General features: G+C 38.0%; 1 protein-coding gene across 2 annotated transcripts in view; it reads left to right on the forward strand.

Annotated features, from left to right (window-relative positions):
- The first annotated feature begins 726 nt into the window (after positions 1-726).
- The window catches only part of DOK6 (docking protein 6), a 266,798-nt gene continuing 242,959 nt past the window's right edge, over positions 727-24,565 (forward strand). For both annotated transcript variants that reach the window (XM_067290751.1, XM_067290752.1), the window contains exon 1: positions 727-792. In XM_067290751.1, the coding sequence (XP_067146852.1) occupies positions 727-792 (66 nt within the window). The remainder of the gene's footprint in view (positions 793-24,565) is intronic.

The raw sequence follows: 24,565 nt of genomic DNA on the forward strand, positions 1-24,565 counted from the left end.
AGCTTTACTGACACCACATTTCAATGTGTGGTAGTGGGAGCCTATGCGACTTCGTGAATAAACGCATAGGAAGATGTCCGTCCCCCTCTGGGCCGTATTTTCAAGCAGATCCACGCCGGAGCTGTGCCTGCCGTGGGCACCGCCAAGGGAGCCCGGCCGCTCTAAGCGCAGCGGGTCAAGCTGCCAAGCCCGGGCAGGCGGCTCGGCCGCGGCTCCGCGTGGCGCTCGGCGGGAGCGGTGCGGACGGAGCCCCCAGCCCGGGTTTCGGGGGGGTGCGGGGGGGCCCGCGCCGCGGCCGGCCGCGGCAGCCCGCGCCCCGCAGCGCCGCCGGCCTCGGGCCGCCACGGCGGCGGCCGCGGGGGGCGGTGCCCCGCTCCGCCCACCCCCGCCCCCCGGCCTGGGCGCGGGCAGCCGCGGAGCCGCCGCCGGGCGGAGCGGAGCGGTGCGGTGCGGTGCGGTGCGGCGCGGCGCGTAGCGGTTGCCCCCCCGGCGCGGGGCTGAGCGCGGCGCCCCGCGGGAGGAGCGCGCCGGCGGAGCGCAGCGCGGCCCCCGCCGCTGCCTGGATGCCAGAGGCGCCTCGGGAGCCGGCGGCCGGCGGCACCCGGGAGGGCCCGGGGGAGGAGGCGGAGGAGGCGGTGGCGGCGGCGGAGGAGGAGGAGGAGGAGGAGGAGGACGACGACGACGACTCCTCCGGGCGCGGAGGGGAGGAAGCAGACAGCGCTGGCCATGGCCTCCAACTTTAATGATATAGTCAAGCAGGGCTACGTGAAAATCCGCAGCAGGAAGCTGGGGGTGAGTGAGCTCTCTGCCCGCCGGCCCCTCCGCGGGGTGGGCGGCCGCGCTGGCGGCAGCTCCGCCGCCTCAGCCCCCTCGGCCGCGGGGCGCGGCGACCTGCTGCTGCTGCCGCCGCCGCTGCCGCCGCCGCCCGGACTTCGCTCCCCTTCTCCTGGGGGGGCTCGGGGGTGGCGGGGGTGCGCGGCCGTGGCATCTCGCCGGCAGCCGGTTTCTCCCCGATGCCTCTCGCCGGGAAGGCGCCGCTTCCCGCTGCTCAGCGAGCGCCGCGCAGCGCCGGGGCTGCCGTCGCCGGGCGGCTTCGCCCCGCCGCTCGTCCCCGCCGGCGGTGCCCGCCGGGCGCCCCTTCCCCCACCACCCCTCTCCTCGCTGCCGAGGCTCCAGTGGGGGAGGGAAGGGCAAAAACTTTGTGCAGAGATTTTCCCCCGCCCTCCCGTTTTGGGGAAAGGGGCGTCTGCAAGGAGGGCAAGTGCCGGCCATCCTGGAGGTCCGTAGCAGAGCGGGCGGCCAGGCGCTGAGGAGAGCGGGGAGGCCGGTGCCGGGGTCCTGGGGAGGGGGAGCCCGCAGCGGGGCGAGGGGGTTGCTGACAGCCCCGGGGACCGGGAGGCCGGCCCTGAGGCTGACCCACTCAGAACTAGGGGCGGCCTCGCAGCCGAGGAGGGTGGCCAGGCTGGTGCCCAGCAGGGTGCTCGGATAAAGCCGCGTTGTCAGTCCAGCCATGGAGCTTTCCCTCGTGGGGTGCAGTAAACCTTGAAAAGGCAGAGCAGCCACAGCCGAGCGTCTGCAGCTAGGCTGGGGGGCAGGATTTCCGAAACTTCAGACACTGTCGGGACTCATGTGCTTGGTTTTTTTTTGTTTTTTTTTCTCGCATCCCTTCTTTGCTGTGTGGGGGAGAGAAGGTGCAGGAGAGCTGGGAGCCTGAAGGCCCTTGCTGGCTTGCGTGGCTGCTGATGGAGCCAATAGTCCCAAAAGATCAGGGTCCCCCTGGGCTGGGGGCTGGGAGGTGGGCTGGGATTTGCTCCTCAGAAAATCCCTTGTTTTTTCTCTGGGAGTGCAGAGAACTGGAGGGTCCCTACTTACTCCCACCTGCAGGAAGGAGGACTCTCTCACCTTGCTTCCCCCCAAGCCCTATCGAGCAGGGACCCTGTGAAACCTGCCCTCCTCCAAGTCGCACTGGAAGCTTATCACAGTGCTAATATTTACCTCCTCCCCTCAGATGCTGTGCTTTGCTTGCAGACGCGGCATGCAGGATGATGGGAGACTAATCATAAATTGACCTTTGGAGCACTTTGCTGCCTTGGCAGGGATGTTAATTCCAAAAGAGCACAGAAGAGTTTGGTCTGAATCCTCAGTAGCGCCGACTCCTTTAGCTGTGGTATGGCAAATGTTTGAGAGATGGTGTAAACCCAAGGAGAATGGATGCTCTTATGATTGATTTTGCAAGCCCCGAGTAACTCCCTGAATCAGAGTCAAGCATTAGTTTATCTGAAGAAGCAATTTCCAAGCCTTAGTTTGTTTCTGGCAGTCCTCTGCCTAACCTTTGCTCATCAGTTTTTCCCAGCTCAGCAGTGTTACTAGATGGGCCCAATACAAAGCAGTGGGATGGTGGTGGTATCACGTCACTTTGATGTTGCTAGTTGGAGGCAGAGTTAATCTTTTGATTTGCACATCTACATTTGAAGGTACCTGGGAGTGCTGTGACTATGAAATTATGTATATGCATCTACATATATGTGAATATATGTATGTACATGTGTATAATGTATATGCAACAAATGTACAGTTCATGTTACAATAATCTTGGATAATACTTGCTGACTCCTGAAAATGAAATTATGACGACAGCCATATTTCATTATGGTATATCTTATATACCTTGAATATATTGTTTCAAAGACATTAATCTGATCTTTTTTTTTTTTGACTGGTAACATTAGTGCACTTTTTGGAGTGGATATTATTCATGGTCAGAATGATAACAATACTTCTGCACTAAGCAGAAGTAGAACAGTTCCTACAGTGTCTATGGGGAATTTTCTATTGAAAAGAAGTGTGTGTGGGGGTAGCAGTTCAGACTACACAGCCTCAGGCAGGTGGTAGTATAAGCTTAAATATGACATGTGGGGTTGCACATCTGAATAAATCTATTAAGTACAATGTAAAATGGATTATACTTTATAGAAAATAGCATCGAAATTCAAATGAGATGTGATGGTTGAAAGGTATGAATATGTGTGTATATATCCATGGCTAATTGGATTCTGGTGACTGAATTTCCAAATTAATGCAATTTTTATTCACCAAGTGAAACATTAAAGGTTTGTATTTTTTTTTCTCCTTATGTCTATCTCCAAGTCCAAACCTTAATGAGTTACACTATAGCTGTCATAATGTAGGTGAATGCATCAGCTTTCAGGGATATAAATATCTGTTAACAAATGAGTATTTTTAACCTCCAAAAAATATGGAAAGGGGGAAGGGAGCTATGGATTCTAGTAACTAAGGTTGAGATAACTTTGAAATATGCAAATAGAATTATATCTCTTGCTGATTATGTTTCATTCTTCTTATACATTGGAAATTATTGGGGGGGGGGGGTTGTGTTTTTTTTTGTTTGTCTACATTCTATGAATATTCTGCTGTCTCCTGAAAAGTAGATTACCACTTGGAGAGCTTAGGTGACTAATACCAATTTTAGTGCTAGACTTGGGCAATAAAACTTAATTCTAACCTTTAGGCTGGTAGCCAACTCATTACAGAAATTCTTCCAGTGCTGCTTTTATTCAGTCTTGTTTTGCGACTGAGGGAGCCCTGGCCGGGAATCAAACTGAAGATACTTTGATATAGTGCAACCTGTGAAGTTTCAGTCACATGTTCAACTGGGTGACATAATACTGTAGTGCAAATGCGGACAGTGTATTTTATATTTTAAAATAGAACCTTTGACTTGGAGTGAATTTTTTGGTAGAATTTAATTTTTGAAAACCTGAGCTGTAAGTCTTCTTCTATTTTCCTCCCTTTATTGATTTTGTACTTTGTAAAATAGAAACTCTTTATGGATGTTTTCTTACAAGATATCACATGTTTACCTCTGACTTACTAGAGCTGTACAATGTTTTAAGTACATGTTAGCCTGCCTACGTACTCCCCACATAAATGCAAATTAGATCTGTACTCTGAGCAAGTGTTTTCTCCAATCACCGACAATGGACAAATGTGCCTTTTGAACTGATTGATTGTTTTACAAAAATATTCTTTTTCTCCCACCTGAAATTTAGGAGGTACATTATTCCTGAACAGTCAGGACTTTAAGCTGTTTAAATAAATGATTCGGTTCAGACAAGCTTCTTTGAAGTCAAAGACAGGGTCTCAGTCTTGATGGGAACACCTGACAAGAAATACTGTGAGAATTTGTCCTTACTTTTTGTTTAATAATACACTGATCATTGAGGTTTTTTTTTTCTTAACTTTTCACCTCTTTTCCCAGAATCATCAAGGGGATTTATGTCTTCTTTAGCTTCTTTTGGTGTAGAACTGGATACTCTGCTCACCAAAAAGGCGTTACCTGCCTCTCTGTTTTTGTCATGATGTGACATCTGCCTCCCTTGGGAATATAATTCTATCCACCATGGAGGTGTCAGGCTGAGAAAAAAACTTATCCAAGTTAGACCACCTAGACTGTCGCCTCTACTTTTCTTAAACATGGGCTGTAAATAAAACACGTCTATGATTCCTCGAAGTTTGAAATATGGTAAAGTCTGTGCAGTAAAGTATCACACGTGTATACATGACATCTTCATATAGGTGTCACAAGTATCCTTGAAACTTAGAAACTGTGGTCAGTGAGGATAACAACTGTAATTAAAAAATCTTTTTTTTCAGATCTAGTTTCCCTGTAGCCTAAATATGTCTTTCTTTTCAGCTCTCTGGCATTCTGTGCTGTTTGATATTTTGCTTTTCTCTAATACTACATAAAGGAAATACCTCATTCTTGCAGCCATTACATTTGACCTGCGTGACCCTCTTTTGAAATAAATTTGATTGTAATGTGGTGTGCTGTTCAGATCAGAATAGGTCATTTGTGTAGTGTGGAATAGGACTGTGCTGCCTTTGTTCTTTCAGAATCTTTCATACTTGGGTTACATTAAAATTCATATGACATAATTTTCTACTGTGCTGGCTGTGCTCATAGGCTGAAACTTTCTTGTAGCAGATCGGAATCCCTTTGTTGTCTCCCAATAAACGAAGCCACAAGGATTTCATGCATTGTTGAAGTGTTGTTCCTTAGGAGAAAAACAATTTGATGTCATGTTAAGAAGTCCAATTAAAAATGATCATTTTGTCACTTCAATGGTCGTCTTTTGACCCATTTCAACCTTCAGAGTCGTGATCTTTTCGTTTGTTTGTTTTCATCTTCTTTTTGGCACACCTTGGTCGCAGAACAGAAGAATTCTCTCCAGTGGAAATTTTCACTGAGTTTGTGAATAAATACTGTTTTTTATGTGTTTCTACATGCTGAGTAGAATTATTTCCTGAGTGGTTCAGCTTATACTCTAATACTGCTATCCAAAGAGAAAATTGTGCCTGCCAGTCAGCCTTGATTGAGTAATAAATAACGGGTTGCTGTTAGTCACCAAATGAAGAGTTTTACCACATAAAACCCCCTATTTTTAACCACACTTTAAAATCATTACAGGTAGCTGTTATGGAAATGAACATAGTGTTTCTCCTTCTGATGTTAATGCTGATTGTTTGAAGACAGTGGAGCTTAGTTCCTCTGGAAATTGTGCAGTATGTGTCTTTCAAAATTCTAACTTTTAATTAATAATATATATGTGTATTTGGGGTGAAGAAACAGAAAGGAACTACAAAAAGTCCTGGGTTTAAGATTATATTGATTTATAACAGTGGCTTCACAGGAAGGTCATGATGAAAACAGAGGGCAGAGTAAAGGTTCTTCTATTTCTCCTGAGTTTCCATAGCATATTCTAAAAACAAAACAAATAAATGAAAAAGCCCAAGCAAACACTGCACCCTGGAATGGATTTCCTTTCCATAGATTATTTTATATTAGTATCTATGGCAAATCTGCTCAGCCTGTTTGAAAACACTGAGAATGGCATTATAATTACATCCTAATGTATGAACTAAATTCTGAATTATGTCTCAGAGCATAAAAACAATTCAAATGCATCTTTAAAAATATAATTCCTATTTATTATGAAGTTATTTGAATTTTAATAAAGCTTTAAACCCACAGGATTTAGATGACAGAATTCTTCCATGGGAAGGAGTTCCTTTTTCATGCTAGTTCTAGACAACCTGAGATATGAAGTTAAAAGGATTTCATTGTATTCCATTAAAAAAAGCTAGTCACATTTACAGTTTAATACTGACAGCATCATTTTAAATACCAGTAATTACTGCTTTCAGTACCTTTTCTTGCTGCAGTTACATGAGTGGATGTGCAGAATTAAATGGAAAATTTATGGATTTCCAATTTGGTCATTATGCAAAAACCAGTCATTTTGAGCTATTGGATCATTTGACTAAGCATATTGTGCAGAAAATGGAAAAAAAATATTTTGCAGCTATTGCAAACAAGAACAAAAAGTCCAACCATTTTTTATATTGTCTGTGTTTAAAGAAACTTGTGATTCAGACTTGTATTAGGTACTTTTGAGGTGCTGTATTTTTCAGTTTTCTTCTTGATGCGCTTTTTTACTTCTTAAGTCTCAAGTGGTCTGATGGCCAAAGGACTATTAATTTTGTAATGGATGGTACTTATTTAAAGTGACAAATAGTTTCTCTCTTGCTGATTGCATATTACTTCCATGTTATCTACAGATTATGGATGCTTCTATTTTTACTCCTGTGTGTAATATCGTTAGCCTCTATGAGATTATACTTTAGCTGTATGTAGATTACATGAAGGAGGGTTTGTAGACATGACCTCTTTACCTTGCATATTTTGAAATGATAAGACTATATCTAGAATTTATTTGTATCTCCTATGAGATGATGGCCTTTTGGTTCTTTGTTTAGCAGGCTGTTGTTTTTCTCCTACTAGGGACACTTAGGGTCTTTTGATCAGGTCTTGAAGTCAATTTAAAGCATCCCATTAACTTCAGTGGCTTTGGTTCAGAATCCAAGAGGGATCATTAGCTAGATGCATAGAACATGAATTTTCTTGTCGTAAAATGCCCTTCAAATCCTACTCAAAGGAGTTTTCCTTTCTCATATTGGTAATTATGGAAGGATCATTCTCTATGAATCTTTGAAATACATGAGGAATTATTCATGTCATTCCAGCAGTGAGTTTTCTTCCGAGTTTTTTAGAAAAAAAAATCTTGTTTCAAATCGTTCATTCAGATTTTTGCAAGCAGTGCAAAATGCTTTCTAGCTGTTGCCTGGCAACAACATATTCATGCAACAGCATATGTGAGTCAGTTGTTAGTTATACATATGTGTGTGTGTGTGTGTGTATATATATATATATATATATATATACACATAAACTATATAAAAAGGATATATTTCAGACACATACTAATGAGAAACTTTTAAAAAAGCACATTATAAAATCCTCTTATAGCTTATAGACAAATAAAGGTTTTGTGAATATATTACCCTGGAAAGTTTCTCTTTTATTCTAGATTGTGTAAAAGATCAGCTAGTTGGGCCATGTTTCACAAATATACTTGTATGTAGTCATGTAAGCAATGTAAAATATTCTCCCTGTTGAAGGTGGAAAATACTTTAATATGTTCCTGGTTATGGATGCTGTTTATATACCTCACTGTTCTTTAAATTGATAATGAATTCTTGAACCAAAAATCTGGGTACTTTACACTGTAGCCTCTCAAATATGTTTGTTTAAAAAACAATTGTAAATGCTGTGCTGCATTTTATGTTTTTAATCTCTTCAATTTGTAATGCAGCTCTAAGATTCAGAAGGATATTGGTGTCTTATTTTAGTTATTATTGTTTTGTTGCAAACTTTTTTTTTCAGATAAAATAGTTCAGATCCAAATAAAATGGAATTTCTGTGATAAGGTCAACAAAGATAAAGAAGATAATCTTTTAATTTTCTTGCAAAGAAAGTTTGTACATAGTGGGACAAATTTGCAAACTTATAAAGAAAAGCTGAGGGAAAGTAAGGTTTGCTTTAATTGTAAATGAGCACTTTCTTATCATATAAAGAATTTCTTTATATGTGTATCCTTTTACTATTCAGAATAACTAACCATGCATCATGCCTGAGAATAAAATTTGCTTGAGTGTTTAGGGCAACTAGTAAACCCCCCGTAGAACTGAAAACCTAATACAAGTCAAGAGATTTCCAAATCTTGAGATGTTCAACTGATACAAGAATTGAATCTACTGACTTCAGGAGTGAAGACTTCTAGTGATTAGGATAGACAGAGCCTTCCTCAAAAAGCTGGGAATAAAATTCTGGAAGGTTCTAAAGATGCATATTAATACTGAGTTATACTTAGAAATTAACAGAAATAGTGTAATCTGGAAAGTACTAATGAAATACACTTTTCAGTGACGCCTTCCCTACTTTGCAGCATTTTAACAATTGTAATGTGTAAAATGTGTCTTTGCCATCATCCTGGGAGGTTACAGGACCATCCAAGATGGAACCTCAGAGGAGTTAGCCCTCACTCCAGATGCACAGCAATGAGGATGATAATTGATGAAAGTGTGTAAGTCTTTTCAAAGATTGCTCTGTTCTTTAGCTGCCTAACTGGCCCTCATGGTCTCCAGCTTATCTAGATTAAACTTCGGAAAGTCTGTACAGCGTTCGTTAATGTGTCAGTCAGGAATTGGAAACGCATTGCATTGACTAGATCTGGGCAGAGGGGAAGTCGCACACCGTCTTCCTGCTGGAAGAATGGCTCTTCAGCTTGCGTTTTCTTCACCTGCTTGTTGTAAAAAGAATTAATAGCAAAGAGATTTAATATCAGATTTTTTTTCACTACCATATACCCAAAGTAGAACCCTTTTTGGGCAGGAGGCTCATAATACTGCTAATACTTTCTGGTTTGTCTTCAGAATTTTTTTTTGGATGACGCTGTTTTGAGGTTCTTTGCCCTCAGAGCAAACTCATATATTCTCTCTTCTCATGCAAACGTTTCTTCTTCCCACAAAGAGAAAAGAATATATGAAGTCATACAAAATAATAGTAAAAAGGGTTTTCTTAAAGAATAGTCATAACCATGTTTTTTGTTTTGTTTTTAAAGTACCTAGAACAAGGAGACTACATTCATGATTGTCCTTTAGGTACTGTTATGATAAATATAATTCATTATCGTTGCTGTTATTTATTGTTTTTTAGTTATCTGACTGTAGTTTTAGAAATGCAGTCTTTGATAAAGGATTTATTTCATAAAGTAAATGTATTATCTAGTTCAAATATGATGAGAGAACATGAAAAAATAGAATATGTGTGACTTCACTATGAAAGAAGAAAATATTCCATTTGAACTGAAGTTGATATACTAAATTATTAATCACTAGATTAGTATGATAATAATAAGCTGCTTTCAAATGAAATGGCTTTGCTGATGAAAGCAGTTCTTGTTGATGCTGTTGGAATAATAATACTTTCTCTGAACAATAATTATTTTTCTTCTTGAAACTGCACTTTTAAAATGTTTCTAAGAATACCTCTGTAGTATGAGAAGAGTTTCCATATGAAAACAGAAAAAGAACAGTGTTTTTTTTGGGACAACTAAAGCAAGCTATAGTCATTCAGCGCATAGTTCTCTGAGCTGATGAACACATTCAGCGTGCTCTGGCTTCTGCAGCAGACACTGAAGGTCCTTAGCTTCTCATATGATATAATTTATAATGAATGTAATTTTCTTCATTAATTATGCCAGGCATTATGCTACATCAGTTGTATCATGTACTATATTGTATAGTAATATATATATATATATTTAACTTTTAAGTTGCATAGTGTTTACCTGCTGTCTGAGAGAGAGTAAGACTCTCTACCTCCAATGGCTTAAGTTTCATATCATAAATGTATTGTCTTCTGAGTATCAGGGCTGTATCTGAGTGATTAGAATAGGTCACTGAGTATCAAAGAGGTATCTGCTTGGTATTATTATTTGCAAAATAAGAACTGTGTGAACTCCATGCGTGTATACTGTTACTGACAATCCTAAAAAGAACAAGACTTACAGAAATATAACAAAAAAAGAAAGAATTTGAGTGAGGAGAAATATAATGCTGCTTTTTGTGTTTCAGTAGAAAAATATTTTATATATATGCATATATATGTGCATATTTATATATATACACATATATACACATACATATATAAAAGAACAATAGCATCTTGACAATACAGCCACAAGGGTAGTTTTTCTTAATTGTGACAAGCAGGGTGGTAAAATAAAAGATATTTACTGAATTTTCTGTAGCCCATATATTCTAAACTGTAGTAAGGTTTTTAGAGTTTATTTTACTGTTATAAAACAGCCTTTTTCTAGAATACCAAAATCTTTGTGCTTAACATCCTAGACTGTATGTGAGAGGGGTTAAATTCTAGTCTTTTTCAGATATGTAATTTGTAATCTTGAGCACTTGATTCATTCCAGCCTTATTTTCAATTATTCTAAGGCCATTGTACACTACATAAATTAAATTTAAAGCTACATTAAAATCCTCATACTGCCAGCATAGTGAAGAATGCTTTTAGTGTAAATGGGAAACAGGTTTTATGAGCTTAAGCTTTCTGTCTGTAAAATGAGTATAATATCCTTTCTTGCTTCACTTTATCATTTTGTCTGCTTAAAATGTAAACTCTTGTGAAGGCTCTTATTTTAAGTATGTAGACTGGCTAGCTTTGATCATGGTCAAGACCATTATTATGTACTACTGCCGTATAGATGATAACAACATTGGAGTAATTCAAAATCATTTTTTATAGTTTGAGTCTATTATAATGTTGTATGAAGATAGTTAATTTCACTGTATTCTTAAACTTTTTTTTTGTTTGAAAATATTTTTCATTGAATTCTTCTTGAAAATGTCTCTTTTTAAGGTTAGAGCTTTTATCAGGTGTCTGAATTACTTTAATTTTTTATATAGAAATAAAGTAAATCTTTGTTTGTTTTCAGATCTTGATGATACAAGTTTGTCTTACTTGTTTCCATCTTAGAAACAAGTATCACTGACAGCAAGGCAAGGCAGTGATAGCAAGGCAGAGTTGATAGCTTTGACAGGGCTTCTGTCTCTTTTTCTTTGTTTGAGGCAAATAATGGGACACAACTGTAGCACAAAATCTAAAGTCCTGAATGGTTTCACTTTTGAAAGGAGTTATCGTTAAAAAAATGTTAAAGGTGCAGTTATTCACATCTTAACTGGCAGGATAATTCTGAAAGCTGAATATGGCCCATCATGCAATTTTATAGCCCCTCAGGTTATTGGTCCACAGTGATGGGTGCAAATGTCATGTAATGCAACAACCTTGTTTAAAGGGGGGTTAATGATGTTGCTACAACATCTTTGTCCTTTGCTAATGCAGAGTGTCCTTATTCATAGTTTTAGAAGACATCAGAATTTTCTCATCTGCAGATTTTGTAGATGGTGTATTTTTTCCACAAAACAGGTCTAAAAGACCATTCCCCTGTAGGCTTGTGTGAAGCTTTCTACTGAGTAACACTAATAGGTAGCCTTAAGTTGTGTGTTTCACCCATGAATATCTGACCTTGTCTCAGGAGGAAAATATTAGTGTGGTCCACTATTAGTAGAGGTTCACACAGGTTGTGGAGGTTGGGATTAGTAGAGGTTCACACAGGTTGTAGTATGAATCAGTTCAGTCCACTCGCAGAGTCTAGAGATACCAAAATGCTTTGCCTCTTGAGGAAATCTGCCTATACAGTATGTGCAATACAAAAGCAACTACAGAATTGTTTAGTCAAAAGAAATACATAAGAGGTTTAGAAAAAGTAGTTAAGCAAATTACGGTTTGTCCAGAATAGTAGTGCCAACCGGAACATTTCTAAAAGAAATACTGTAACAGCTAGTATCGTCAGGTTACTGGTTTGCCTTTAATCAAAAAGATCTTTTTCTGCAGCTGTTGAAATCACTGAAAGAGTTGTATTCTGTTCATTAGATCTTAACTCAAAGGAAAATGTTGAAAGGATGCCAGGTACCCTTTGCTAGTATTATGCATATTGGTTGAATATAGTCTTAAGCTTACACAGTGTCAACAGACTTAGGTAGTAATATGTTTAATGAAACCCAATTTCTTCATCTTGTTACATTTTTCCAGTCATTAATGATCCTGTTTTTTTTTTTTTTTTAGTAATGAAAATTCTAATTTAAATTCATCCCAAAGTAGAGTTGGAGAAGAAAAATATTAAAAATACGTAAAGAGAATACTTTTTGTTATTGTAATACAAGCATCCTGATGAACTAGATCAGCTGTTTCTGGAATATGTAATTGTTCCTTTTATTAGATCTCACTATTCTGTGTAGGTGCACTTTTCATTGCATCCAGAAAATAGTAAGATCAAACATTTTAGCATGAAAAGCTGTGCAACAGGCAAAAAAATTCCACATTTACATGTAAATTTTAGCTAGTGTGAATTAGTGAAATTGAGATTTACAAAAAGCAGAGTTAAAAATTCTAGGATATAACTTCATGAATTGGAACAGAATCTCCAATAATAGTTATTCCTATTAATGATGTAAGATATTTAATATTTAGATTTTAATATATATAAATATTAAAAATATAGCAGAAAGAATAAGGAGCAATAGAAAGAAAGCTGACTGCTCTATCCTGATTCATTGCATAAAACCAGGAATGGAATTATTTTTGTGTTTTTGGCTTTCTTAGTAAAGCAGAAGATTTGCAATTTCTAAAAGACTGAATAGATGTGGTAATAGAAAGGCTCTATTTCTAGATTAAAGGCTATTGCATGATACAGGACTTGCCAATAGGACCCAGAGGCCAAACAGAATATTGCTAGGTCACTGCTATTTCAGAAGATCTGGACTTTTTTGGAGAATTAGCTGAGAAGCATGTAGAGGGTCATTAGAGGTAACTGTTTTCCTGCACTTCCTCATGGTTTGGGACGAGGGAAGACAATAGTTACAAGTCAGGAGAGTAAGCTGTAGCTAATGATAACAGCGTAGCAGCCCGTGGAGAGCATTAGCTAAGCCATGAGAAGCAGGCGCGTGAGATGCTTTGAAAGCAGAAGCCCCGCAATGAGACATAGGGGGGAACCTGTGGAGAAGCAGCCCAGGAACTAAAGGAGTTAGAGGCAGATGAGATTTATAGGCAATGCAAGGAAAATTTATGCTGGTGGGCCTCATATTATATTTGCTTGAGGATAAATATTACCCTTACAGCTTTCATGGGATAATATACTTACAGTGTTCAGATGTATTGCTTTGGGATTTTCTGAACTGGAGAAGAAGATAGTAAGCAATAAAGTAAATGTGTATATTTTGTAGACTTCAAAATATTTTAAAAGGTACTATTTTGACACAATCATACTAAATGTAGTTTATGTCCTAAGAGAACCCAGGGGTTAAATACATTTCTAAATGTTTTTAGAAGAGTATATTCCAGAATTCTTGATGTCAAAAAATAGTCTTTGACTGTAATTCCACCTCCCTCCCCCCCACCCCCCAACAAACCAATCAGTAGTTTCTGCTCTGTTTCTGTGCGATACTATTCTGTGGCTTATATTCCTCTCCCCCAAAAAGAAAAATTCCAGATGAATTTCTCTTCCACTGTGATCTGAAAAAATGGAGTTAAAAACTGTAGTGAGCTGACATCTCTTCAGAATGGGCGATGCTTCAGAACTTGTTTCCTCTTTTTTTCTTTTTATTTCCCTCCCATCTCTGTCTAGCCTGAAACTTTTCATGGACCAGACTGCAGGTAAACAGTTGATCTTATGTTAGCAAAGTTGACACGTTTCCATTCCGTAATCTAGAAATCACTAGAATGAGTAAATACCTGTTCCTGTTCAAATAGATACACTTTCTAATACTGTACACTTAATCAATTTACTTGGACTAATTAAAAAGGGTTAAGCTATTGGGTGAAATATCTCCTTGTCAGTAGAAAGGCATACGAAGAAATACCTCAGGGTGTGTGAGGGTTTTCAGTCTAGGAGAATGCAGAAAGATGTAAATGATGCTGGTTTTCACTGCACTGAGCTAACCAAGAGTACTGCAACAGCTGCTCTCTCGGTGATGTTCTCAGCTGAGCCAAATGGATGATAAATGACGTGAGTTAAATTGAGGGATTTGAAATGGGGAATATTACTCGTTACCCTTTGAATCCCACTTTACAGAGCTATCAAAGCAAAACATAGCTGCCTACATATCTCTTAGGATGGTCATGACTAAAATGGCAAAAATGGAAGAAGCTAAACAGACAAATGATTATTAAGAGATCATTAATATTTCAGTGTCACTATTGTTTGTTCAGTAAGTTTGCTTGCCATGAAATTACATACACATTCAGAGGAAAGGCTTCTGTTGAAAAGGGCCAAATCTGTGCTCGATTATGCAAGATGTGTTTGCAGGTTTTATAAGCCAGCCACAGGGCTCATCTGTAGCTGTGAAAATTTTGGCCATGTTTGATTCGCTCCTTTGTGGTTTTGTTCATTCACTCCTGTGTTGCTGTGATTTCATCTAGAAAGGTTGTATAAATATTAAAAATTAAGCTGAACAGTTCCTCAATTTCAAAATTCTTCTAGGTAGATAAATAACTTTAAACAAATATGCTAAATGGGGTTTGTTCTGGTTTTGTGTTACAGCTTGTCTTCAGAATCAGGAGGGTTAAAAAACTTTGGTTTTTGAAATGAAAAATTGAAATGCTGGTGTGATGTTGTGTCCTCAGGAGCAGATGCCTTAGGCAGAGGCCTTTAATCCCTGTGTCCTAGTTACAGCAATTAAAGTTCATGAAATATACATTTTGTTACATATGCATCTTGGCTTCTCTTTCTTCTTTTTCAAAATCAGTCTGAAATATTAATGATCACATAAAATGCATTTTATTTTATGAATTGCTGCTAATATTGCATTCTAGTTATCTTGATAGATGTAGTGAATGACATTTTCTAACATTTAGACTTATATGGGTATTCTCTTGTTGAAGTAAATCTGTCTTTCATAATATGGTTTCTTGTAGGTCTGCTTCTTTATCTACATTTAAGGAAAAAGGTGCTGAAGATATTCAGCACTTTAGAAGACCACAGCTTATAATTATTCATCATTTTTACTGCAGCAGTACAAATTAATCATCATCCAGCTGTGTGGGAGCAAAGAGAAATGCTTCACAAAGTTGTGGTCCCTGACCGAGAGAGCTTATGCTCTAACATCGGAAACGTTAACATGAAGCTTCCGAAGGATAGTTTTATTTTTTTACTGCGGGACTTATCTCCATTTAAAAATACCAGCCTATTCTGCTTATCACGTAAATGTATTTCTAAAGCTTGACTGTAACATCTCCTCCGCCCCCAAATCGATGAAGAACCAGTCACCAGTGGGAATGACGCTGAATAAAGTCACCATCTGAGTTTTTGTACTGTACAATGTTTTGCTGGGCTCAGGGAAGGTGTTGATAGGGAAGGGGGTTATAAACATAGATGGAAAAACAGCTTGTATTAGATATTTCAAAATGGAAGCCAATAAGAGAGGTACTGTTTGTTTAGCAACAGGTAGAGCAATGTGTAGGTTGCACTTTGCATATATAAATGGTAGCTGCTTTGTTATTTATGCAGAAGCTCCCACATGAAAAATTCACAGCCTGAAATGCACATCCTTATGGGTTTTTTGTTTTGTTTTGTTTTTCTTTTTTTCTAAGGCAAAAGCATATGTCACTATAAAACAACTATATCTACTTTAATATGGCCAGAGAAGAGGCACTTAGCTGCTCTGTTGTAAAAAGAATGAGTTAATAAAGCCGAGACACAATCTGTCTCTGCTGTAGCTCTTGGCATGCAGCAGCTCTAATTGGTTGAAGCTATTGAGGCCTTAATTGCTGATTTTGCAGTACTGCCATGTTTACTGATAAGGTTTAATGCAAGCTAAAATTTGTTAACTAGAAAGAAACAGTATCGCTTACACTAAGAGTGTGAGGGCAAACAGCAGACATTTCTGTAGTACCAAACGATGATGAAGTATTTCAACATGTAGCATTGTTAAATTTCCTGTTTCAGGCTAATGAAGCGCCTTTCTTTGAGCAGAAGACCACGAGCAACGTTTGAGTTTTAAGTTATGCAGCCATTACTAAAGCTGAAGTGATAGCTGGATGTTTGCTTCACTGATTCATAAGACTCCTAAATTGCTGAAAAGTTTTTTCTCCTGGAGAAAGCGAGATGCAACTATTAGTTTTACATAGCGTTGAGAGGTCTGGGATTGATTTGATTATGAGTGAGAAGAAACACCCATTGTGTCCACCAGCCTAAGGTTATCTATATCACTACTTTTATCTTCCTGATATTAAAATGTAGGTTTAATATCAAAATTCATTCATTAAGCCTGAGCTTTCATTCAGGCTTTACCGTCTGCCAAATGAATGGAGGATTATTGTCTTATTCAAATGTTGAAAGGCTTAATTCTTGGACTGTGATATTCCCACATGTTTATTTTTAATACAATTTACTGTATTAAAATTACAATATTATTATGGTGTAATACAGTAGCTTTTTAAGCTACTAAACTGCTGTTTCCTTTCTGAAACAACTCAAAATCAGTTATTGGTATTTGAGTATCATATAATAGCAATAAAAATATCAAATTATGTTATAATATGGCTATTTATGTCCCAAAAGCTAAACAGAAAAACAAATAGCAGTACTTTTTGTATTTAACATAATATTCTGGAAGTTTCAGTTTTCTGTGTCCTAACATGCTCCTAGTATACTTGAAGCATAGCTTAGAGTAGGGAAAAAAAAAGTAAGGATCAGCTGAGTGAAAGACAGATGAAACTCCAGATGAAGTTTTTGTCTGCGTGCTTCTTTGAAAAAAATACTTGACTTTATATTGTGAGAAGTTTTGTGCTTGCATATAGTTAAAATCTATTTCATTTTGTTACTATATCTTGAGTATATTCTGTAAGCCCATAACAGTTCCTCTCACACAGTTCATAAGATGTATATTAATCTATATAAGAGAATGTGTATAGAAAAGTATATAGTTGAAAGACTTCATAGCAGTGGTTTAATCCAATACTTATTAATGCTTAGAAGATTACAAATAGGGCATGTTCATCAAATCTAACAAAGTTAATAATTATTATGTTAAGTTTCTCTGTGATTTAAATGGAAATTGTGTCTACTAAGTCTACCTGCAGACTTAGAGTCCATATCAAGCACAGAAATATCTATTATTATTAATTAATTTTATTTCAGTTAATAGTCTGCTTTGATTGTAGATTTCCTCTAGTACTTAGACCAATTTTAGTTAAAACTATATGTTCAGTTAAGTAGGTTTTCTTATGGGAATATGGGAATATGGGTGTAAGGCAATGTAAAATATTACATGTTGTATTTGATGATGTTTTAGATGTATAACAGGACATCCATTTGTTTAATATGGACAAGTGTCATGTTTTGAATTTCTTTAGCACTCTGCAGCCTCTGTAGTAGTTCATAAAGTTGGGTAGTTCTAACCTGGAAAGGCAGAAAAAGAATAAAACAAGACTGTCATCAGCAAAGTTTTCCTTAAACCAAACTAGTCTCTATAAATGAGAGGTGCATTCCAAATCTAAGTCAACAATTGGTGCTTTTCAGTCTTTGCTTTTAAAAGCTCTGAGATTAATGTGTCCAGCTGACAAGAATGACCTTCCTTTTGCCAAAGTATTTGCCCAAACTCATGTGGTTATCCACAGAATATGTTGTATTTGTTTCCTTAAGGGATGTGATTCTGAATCTGTTATCTACTATTATTCTCTTACACACAGATGCTGCAAAATATGCCTAAACACTGTTGATTATATTAAAATGCAAACAGCAAGAGTTTTCCAAGAAGAGTTGCAGGAAATGTGAGCTAATTGGCACAGGTCTAGGGTGGCTTTGCCTCTCAGTCTGCAATTTGTATGCTTCATTGTGGGGTTAAAAAAAAAAAAAAAGTGTTTCTTTCTTTCCTTCCTGTTGCCAAGAAACAGTTATCAAAATGTATCTGCTCTGTTAACACAGAAAACTGTCTTAAGCAGTGACAGCAAAATTGTAAACTCTTTCCTCCTCCTTTCATTTTATTAAAGCGAGAAACAAACAAAAAAAAAATTAAACAGTAAGTTTTTAATATGAAAAACTACTACCAAAACTACTACATTTTTGACCCAAGTAACATTGTTGTAGAATTATTAACTTTTGTATCTTCTAACCATTTAGTCTGGAAGTGCATGTTCACAATATTAGACTCTTAGTTTTATATATGTTCTATCACTAATTTTAAAATCACATCTACATGAACTTTATGAAGTAATCATCACATATGGTGACTGCACTGCATACTGTTTTACATTTAGTTGTCATGTAAATTAATGCTTCATCTCCCATTCAATTTCTTCCGTTTCTTTGAGACTTTCTTCCTCTTGTACCTTAAGCAGTGATACAGAGTTAAAATGTCATAAGAGTCCTTTTTAAAGAAAGAAGTGTTTGGAGGCATGGTTACTTAAAGATTCAGTTGATTAAGGAGAATAAAGTCTTAGAAGTGCAAAAGGTGTTTTGTTTTTATCTTCTCGTACTATATAATAGCATAGATACCCTGGTATTTTTTCTACCTGCCATTATGCTGGCTTACAGTAATAGTTCATTCAAGAAAGGGGGGAAAAAAAAGATATAATAATTCCAATATTTTATGATACTAACAAAAGAACCCCACTTCTGGAATTTACAATTTCTATTTTAACATGCATTTTAAAAATTGAGGAATAATGCACATTATTCTGTTACTCTATTTTTTAAAAGGAGCCCTACTGTGTCAAAATAAAAACAATGTTTAATTTTACAATAGGCAGAAGCACCAACTTGAAAGCTTGAAGTACCAACCAGAAAGTACTAAATGCACTAAAACAGACCCTCTCTTTCCTGAAGTGTTGTAAATCATAGGAACATGAGAAAAAGTCTTTTGGCTGTGAGACCCCCTTTTTGTCTAAATAAATGACTCTGAAGAATTAAAAGAATCAAGATTTTAGTCTAGAATTGTGTCCATTGTTACTTTTAAGATGTCCAGAAATGGTATTCAGTTTACTGGGAGTTAACAAATTTCAAAATGAAAATTATCCTTTCCTGTGGATCCTTATGTATCTGCTTTTTGCCTACTCTAAAATCAACAATGCAGTAATTTACTATTGTTCCTTTCTTGTCTTCAATCAGTAGATGGCTCTGCCAAGCTACTGACACGTTCTGGTCAGGGTGGCTGCATTTGATTGAGGGCGTGTGGGTGATTTATGCAGGTAGTTAAGATGCTTGCAGATGAAGGAGGCTCTCCACAGGTTATTATTTTTTCATTCTTCTTTCACATAAATTAGGAAGAAAGGGCATGGAGAATGCATCTGATGTAGATATTGAAGTACTAATTGCACTTAAGTATTGCACTCATGTATGATTGTCTGAGTCATGCCCTGGGTCATTTCCTGCTCACTTATTTTGAATATGTTCACAGCAGAATATCTTGGACCAAAAAGGAGAATTTCCTGCCTTAAAAAGTAATAAGCTAAACAGTATAATCTGAATATATATTTAAACAAAACAGAACAAATGTATCATTTTGGAGAGAAACAATTGATATTCTCATGCCTCTATTCCTGTTAATTCCTCAATTTATTTTAGAATTTTTCCTTTGAGTACTTGTCCAGCATATTCTCTCCTAGTATTTGTCACTGATATTTGTTAGAGGTAAACAGAATCATTGATAATCCCTATTTATTTCTATCATACATAGTAATAGGGAAGACCTCTCTTATACAAGGTAAGCAAATAGAACACGTTGAATGGACTGACTTTTGCTGATGAGCTTGGCTTTTTATTTCAATAGATCTTCTGTAAAGTATGTGTTGTAATTTGGTATCACTATATATTTTTTTTTTTCCTAAAGAAGAATTTTATAAAGGAATATAATTACTAATTATGTGGAGTCAAATGCTATTTTCCATTTACATGAAAAAATATCATAAAAAGTAAAAAGATGATTTTCATATCAAAAGCTCCATTGACCCCAAGAGAATTCCCCTAAGTTTTCTGTGGGTGAAGACATGCAGTCTGGGGAGTGGGGGGCAGGAGAGCTAGAATGAAGAGGCAGTTTGGCCCCATAGTTTCATTTTCCTTTCTTGACTCTGATGCATGTAAATGTGGTGAGCACTGATATTAACTTGATTCAGTCTCTTTCACAAGACATTGTCACTGCTCTGGAGAGAGATTTGAGACTAGCAGAAAATAGACATGGTGAAACAGAAATAAACAGAAATAGGATGAGCAAATGAGGGGACAGTTCAGAAATAGTCAATTTAATCTGTGGAATATTTATTTTCTAAATGACAAATAAAGGAATATAACTTCTGTGGCTAAAATTGCAGTTTCTAGCATTGCTACACTTGTTATAACAGGGATTTTAGCCCCACAATATTCACTAGTCTTGTGTAGCAGGGATATTACAGCAGGACAGAAAGTCCTATGGTACATTTCACTTATTCTTGTGAGAATAGTTAGTTACATACTGATGTAATATCATGTGGAAATGTGATAATGCATGAGTTGCACAAATTGTTGTGTAGCAGTTTAAACGTAAAATCTTTGGCTAGATCTGGCTTTTAGATTTATTTTCTTGCGGCTGCAGTGGTTAATAATGTCTTATCACTGTGACTGGAAAAAAAATCAAGTTATGAAATTTCAGGCCCTTGATTGGTCACATTTGGAAACATAGCTAAATGCATAATGTTGGTTCTTATTTTCAAAGAAGGTAAAGGAAGCCTTGGGTCACCCAGTTCAGTGATGCTGATCATATGTGGCCAGATATAAAAAGAAAAGAGGAGAGAAGATGGGTTCATGCTTTAGTTTGAGGTTTTGGTTGGCTCTTGACTACCTACACTAGGGCAATTCATCAGCCATCTGCTACGAATAATAGAAAATAAGCAGCTACATTTTGTGTTTTACTCTCTCAAACTCTCTGAACCTTTTCTCTCTTACACATCTGCTGTCAGTGCTGTTGAGTCAGCAGCTTATCTCAAGTCAAGTATTCAAAACTCTGAAAATTACTACTCTGCTTTAGTTTGCCTCACAAAAGCTGCTTCTGTCCTTCTTTTCTTTCATGTCTGTACTTCACCCTTTTCTCTGCTGAAAACCTATTCTTGTGTCTTGAAGGGTTTAATTTCTGTGCAAGGTCACCAGGGCTGTGTACCTACCAAGCCTTACCAGCAGCTGGGAAAATTACATTTGGCAGCATGACCATTTTCCTTGGAGCTCAGTGAACACCAGCTCACTGTTCAAGCTTTGCTCTTGGCTAATATCTTCTCTACTGGAGACCTGGAAAATTGTAACTGATTAAGATCATGCCTCCTCTAGTTTCCTCTTTCAACAGCCATCGTACTACCTCTTTGTCAGGGTTGTAAATTCCTTTTTCCCTAATATGAGATCAAGTTGGGGGGAGACACAGATCACAACCAATGTTTCTTAAAGAGACCTTTTATTCATTAAGCTGTTGCTATTAAGAAAAAGTGTTATGAATTGCTATTGACAGATAGCAATTCACACAGCACATTTACTTATTTACTCACGCAGTTTGCTCACACGCTTGCACATAGTTACCTTGTTGGAGTAAGGGTGAGAAGAGGAACCAAGCTGCATGCCCAGAGGCAGAGGGCCATGCTGTCATGCCAGGGGCTGCCAGGTGGGTGTTCAGAAGGATCTTTGGGGGCCCTTGTTTCTTCAGGTCTGTGTATGATGCTTAGTCTTCGACAGCATATACCGGCTGCTGCCTCCTTGGATGTGGTCTGAGTTATGCAACCTGTTGTTGCTATTAGTGCGTGCTTGTGGCCTTGTAGGGATCCTGTGGACACTTGGTGTCCTGAGCATTTTGGTTCCTGCAGGACTAGTCTCCAGAGCTTATCAGCCCATGGGAAATCTTCACACACTGCTTTCTCAGCATTTATGTTTCCTTTCTTTGGCCTGTTGTTTTCTGATAAGTATTTCTCCATTTGAACCTATAGATACCCCTAGAACAGTTTCAGGAAAATCAAAAAGGGATCTTATGACGTCTGGGAGGTTGTATGGGTTGATATTCTGATCTCTCTAACTGATGAGAGTTACCTTTTTTCAAGCTTTCTTATTGGACTCTGCTACATTTCTCTCTGTCATTTTCTTCCTTCTTAGTATTAATCGTCAGTATTAGATTAAAGCTGAATAAAGAGCTTCTAGCAAGGGAGACTGATGATAAACTGAGTGCAGAGTGAGAAGAAAAGAGTGAGAAGACAACCCATGCAGAGCAAAAGAGCCCCAAGATCTTTATTTATAAGCACAGAAGACAAGACCAACACAGAATACATGATAAGAGTAAAATTTTGATTTAGGGAATGTGGAGTCAGTGAATTTTCATTGAGTACCTCACTGTGAGTGTCCTATTTTGAAGCTATTTTGGCTGCTCAGTGAAATACATCATGTATTTCTTAAAATTCTTGCCTCTCTATGTATGCAATGATGGTACATTGATGAGAAGGCAAGCAGAAGGTTGATTTAACACAATGCTAAAAGCCCAGTCTGTGTAAGACGTAAGAAAGTTTATAAGTGTGGACTTACTCAAAACATACAGCATTTTGCATGTGAGTTCAAACACTGTGTAAGTCTGTTTTCCTGTGTAGTTCTCCCTCTTAGATTAATTTGCTAAACACACTTCATGATATCTTAATTCAAGACGAATTAGGTGAACATTTCTCTTTACTGATAACAATTGTTGGAAAGGTGGTTGCCTAACTGAAAGTGCACTTATATTTGCAAAAGTGAAAGCAGTTTTGTCCTTTTACCGTTAGATCTGTGGCTTTTTAAACACTTCAATTATATAATTTAATTTTCTAATTTAAAATTTAAAGTAATTAAAGTACAGTGTTTGTAATTGAATTCAACAAAAATCATAATTTCTTTTAGGAGAGATAAACAAAAGCAAAATATGTGTGTGAATAACAGAACCTCATTAGAATGGCGCTGTACCTTAACAGCCATGGCTAATGTTTCAGGTGAACATATTTTTGCCTAAAATATCAAGTTACTTACTATAATGGCTTGGCATCCCAATCATGTGAGAGAGAAGAGAGGTGCAGCAATATAGTAAAGACATATATTTCCTTTTGTCATCAGATATCTTTCAGACAAATTGTGAAATACAATTTAATTCATGTGGAAAATTCTCTAAGATGTATCTCTGTATCTCTGGCTTAGGAGGCCACCCACAGGCCACCCAGTGAGGATCTCACCTATCTAAAACATTTCTGAATTGTCAGTCACTGCAATAACAAGGTGCCATACTGATTTGAATTTCTTATATATTATGACAGAAGCTTCCTCATGCATCTTTCTGCATTTTTTCTTGAGGCCTCTCTGGAGAGATCACCTTGAGAATGACAGAATATATTGGTGGCTTAGGGTCAGATCCACAAAGGAACGAAGATGCTGATTTCAGTCTGAGGGATTTAAGTCATTTTTATCTTTTATAAAAATCATCGAGACTGATGCAGTGTTTTCATAATGACCGTAGCGATTGGTCATTCCAGTACAACAGTCATGTTAAGTTATGTTCATTTAGCGAGAGTTAGAAGCCTAAAGCGCTTTAGAGGTCTAGACTTTTCCTTCGTTATGCCATTTGGTCTTTATCTTTCTGTCAAGCAAGGAAATGTGTGTGGATATCATCTCATAGAGAACTGAACAACAGAGCTTATTAAATAAGGCTGTAACAAAATCAAATCATTTAGGTTTTAGAGTTTAAGACTGACTGTCTGATATACGTAAGCTTTTATGATGTGCTTGTATCTCCTGAGCACAATGATAGCTCCCTGCTTTAACCTGAGGATCATCAAATCCTCAAACACTTTCTTGCTTTTAGATGAAAGCTTCACCACTTTATAGTCTGAAGGATCTGAACAGTCTCTTTGCAGTAGTCGTGTATCATGTTATCAATGCTTTTAATTGCTAGAAAAAATTGTCCCCTTGAACTCTGTTATAGGAAAGTTTGTGGCACTTTCCCTGAAGCTTATGAATTATGCAGTTCAATTTGATATTGAGTTTTACTTTAGTATGCTATCTCTCTGTCATTTTCACATCAATGCATCGGTCTAATGCACACTGAAATGACGGGAGAGCTGGACTGACTTCACTTTATCAGTATCTTAGCACATAGGTAGCAAGTGGTGAGAGGAAAAATGTATCTCTTTTTTTACAAGTGATGTTAATATGATGTTGACTCTTCTTGTAAAATTATGCCAGACCTGTATTAGTGGTTCTGCTGAATCCACCCAATAATGGGATAGAGGCTGCTCTTCCTGGACAGTGGATTTGGTAGCCGCGGCCGGAATAGGTCTGGGAAAGCTGCTCTGAATCAGGAAGGATTTTACGGGACATGACTGAAAGTCTCAGTGATTTGAGGGTGGTAAGCTATCCCTCCTTGTGAAGTCCTGATAGACATTTAAGGTCTTGAGTACAGGCATTCAAAGATCACTTGCACAGACTTATATTAGCAAATGTTTTGTGTAGTGGTTATATGTAATATGTATAGCCACTATGGCTGTGACAAATCATAC

Source organism: Apteryx mantelli, chromosome 2 (genome assembly GCF_036417845.1).
Source record: "Apteryx mantelli isolate bAptMan1 chromosome 2, bAptMan1.hap1, whole genome shotgun sequence".
Classification (NCBI taxonomy): domain Eukaryota; kingdom Metazoa; phylum Chordata; class Aves; order Apterygiformes; family Apterygidae; genus Apteryx; species Apteryx mantelli.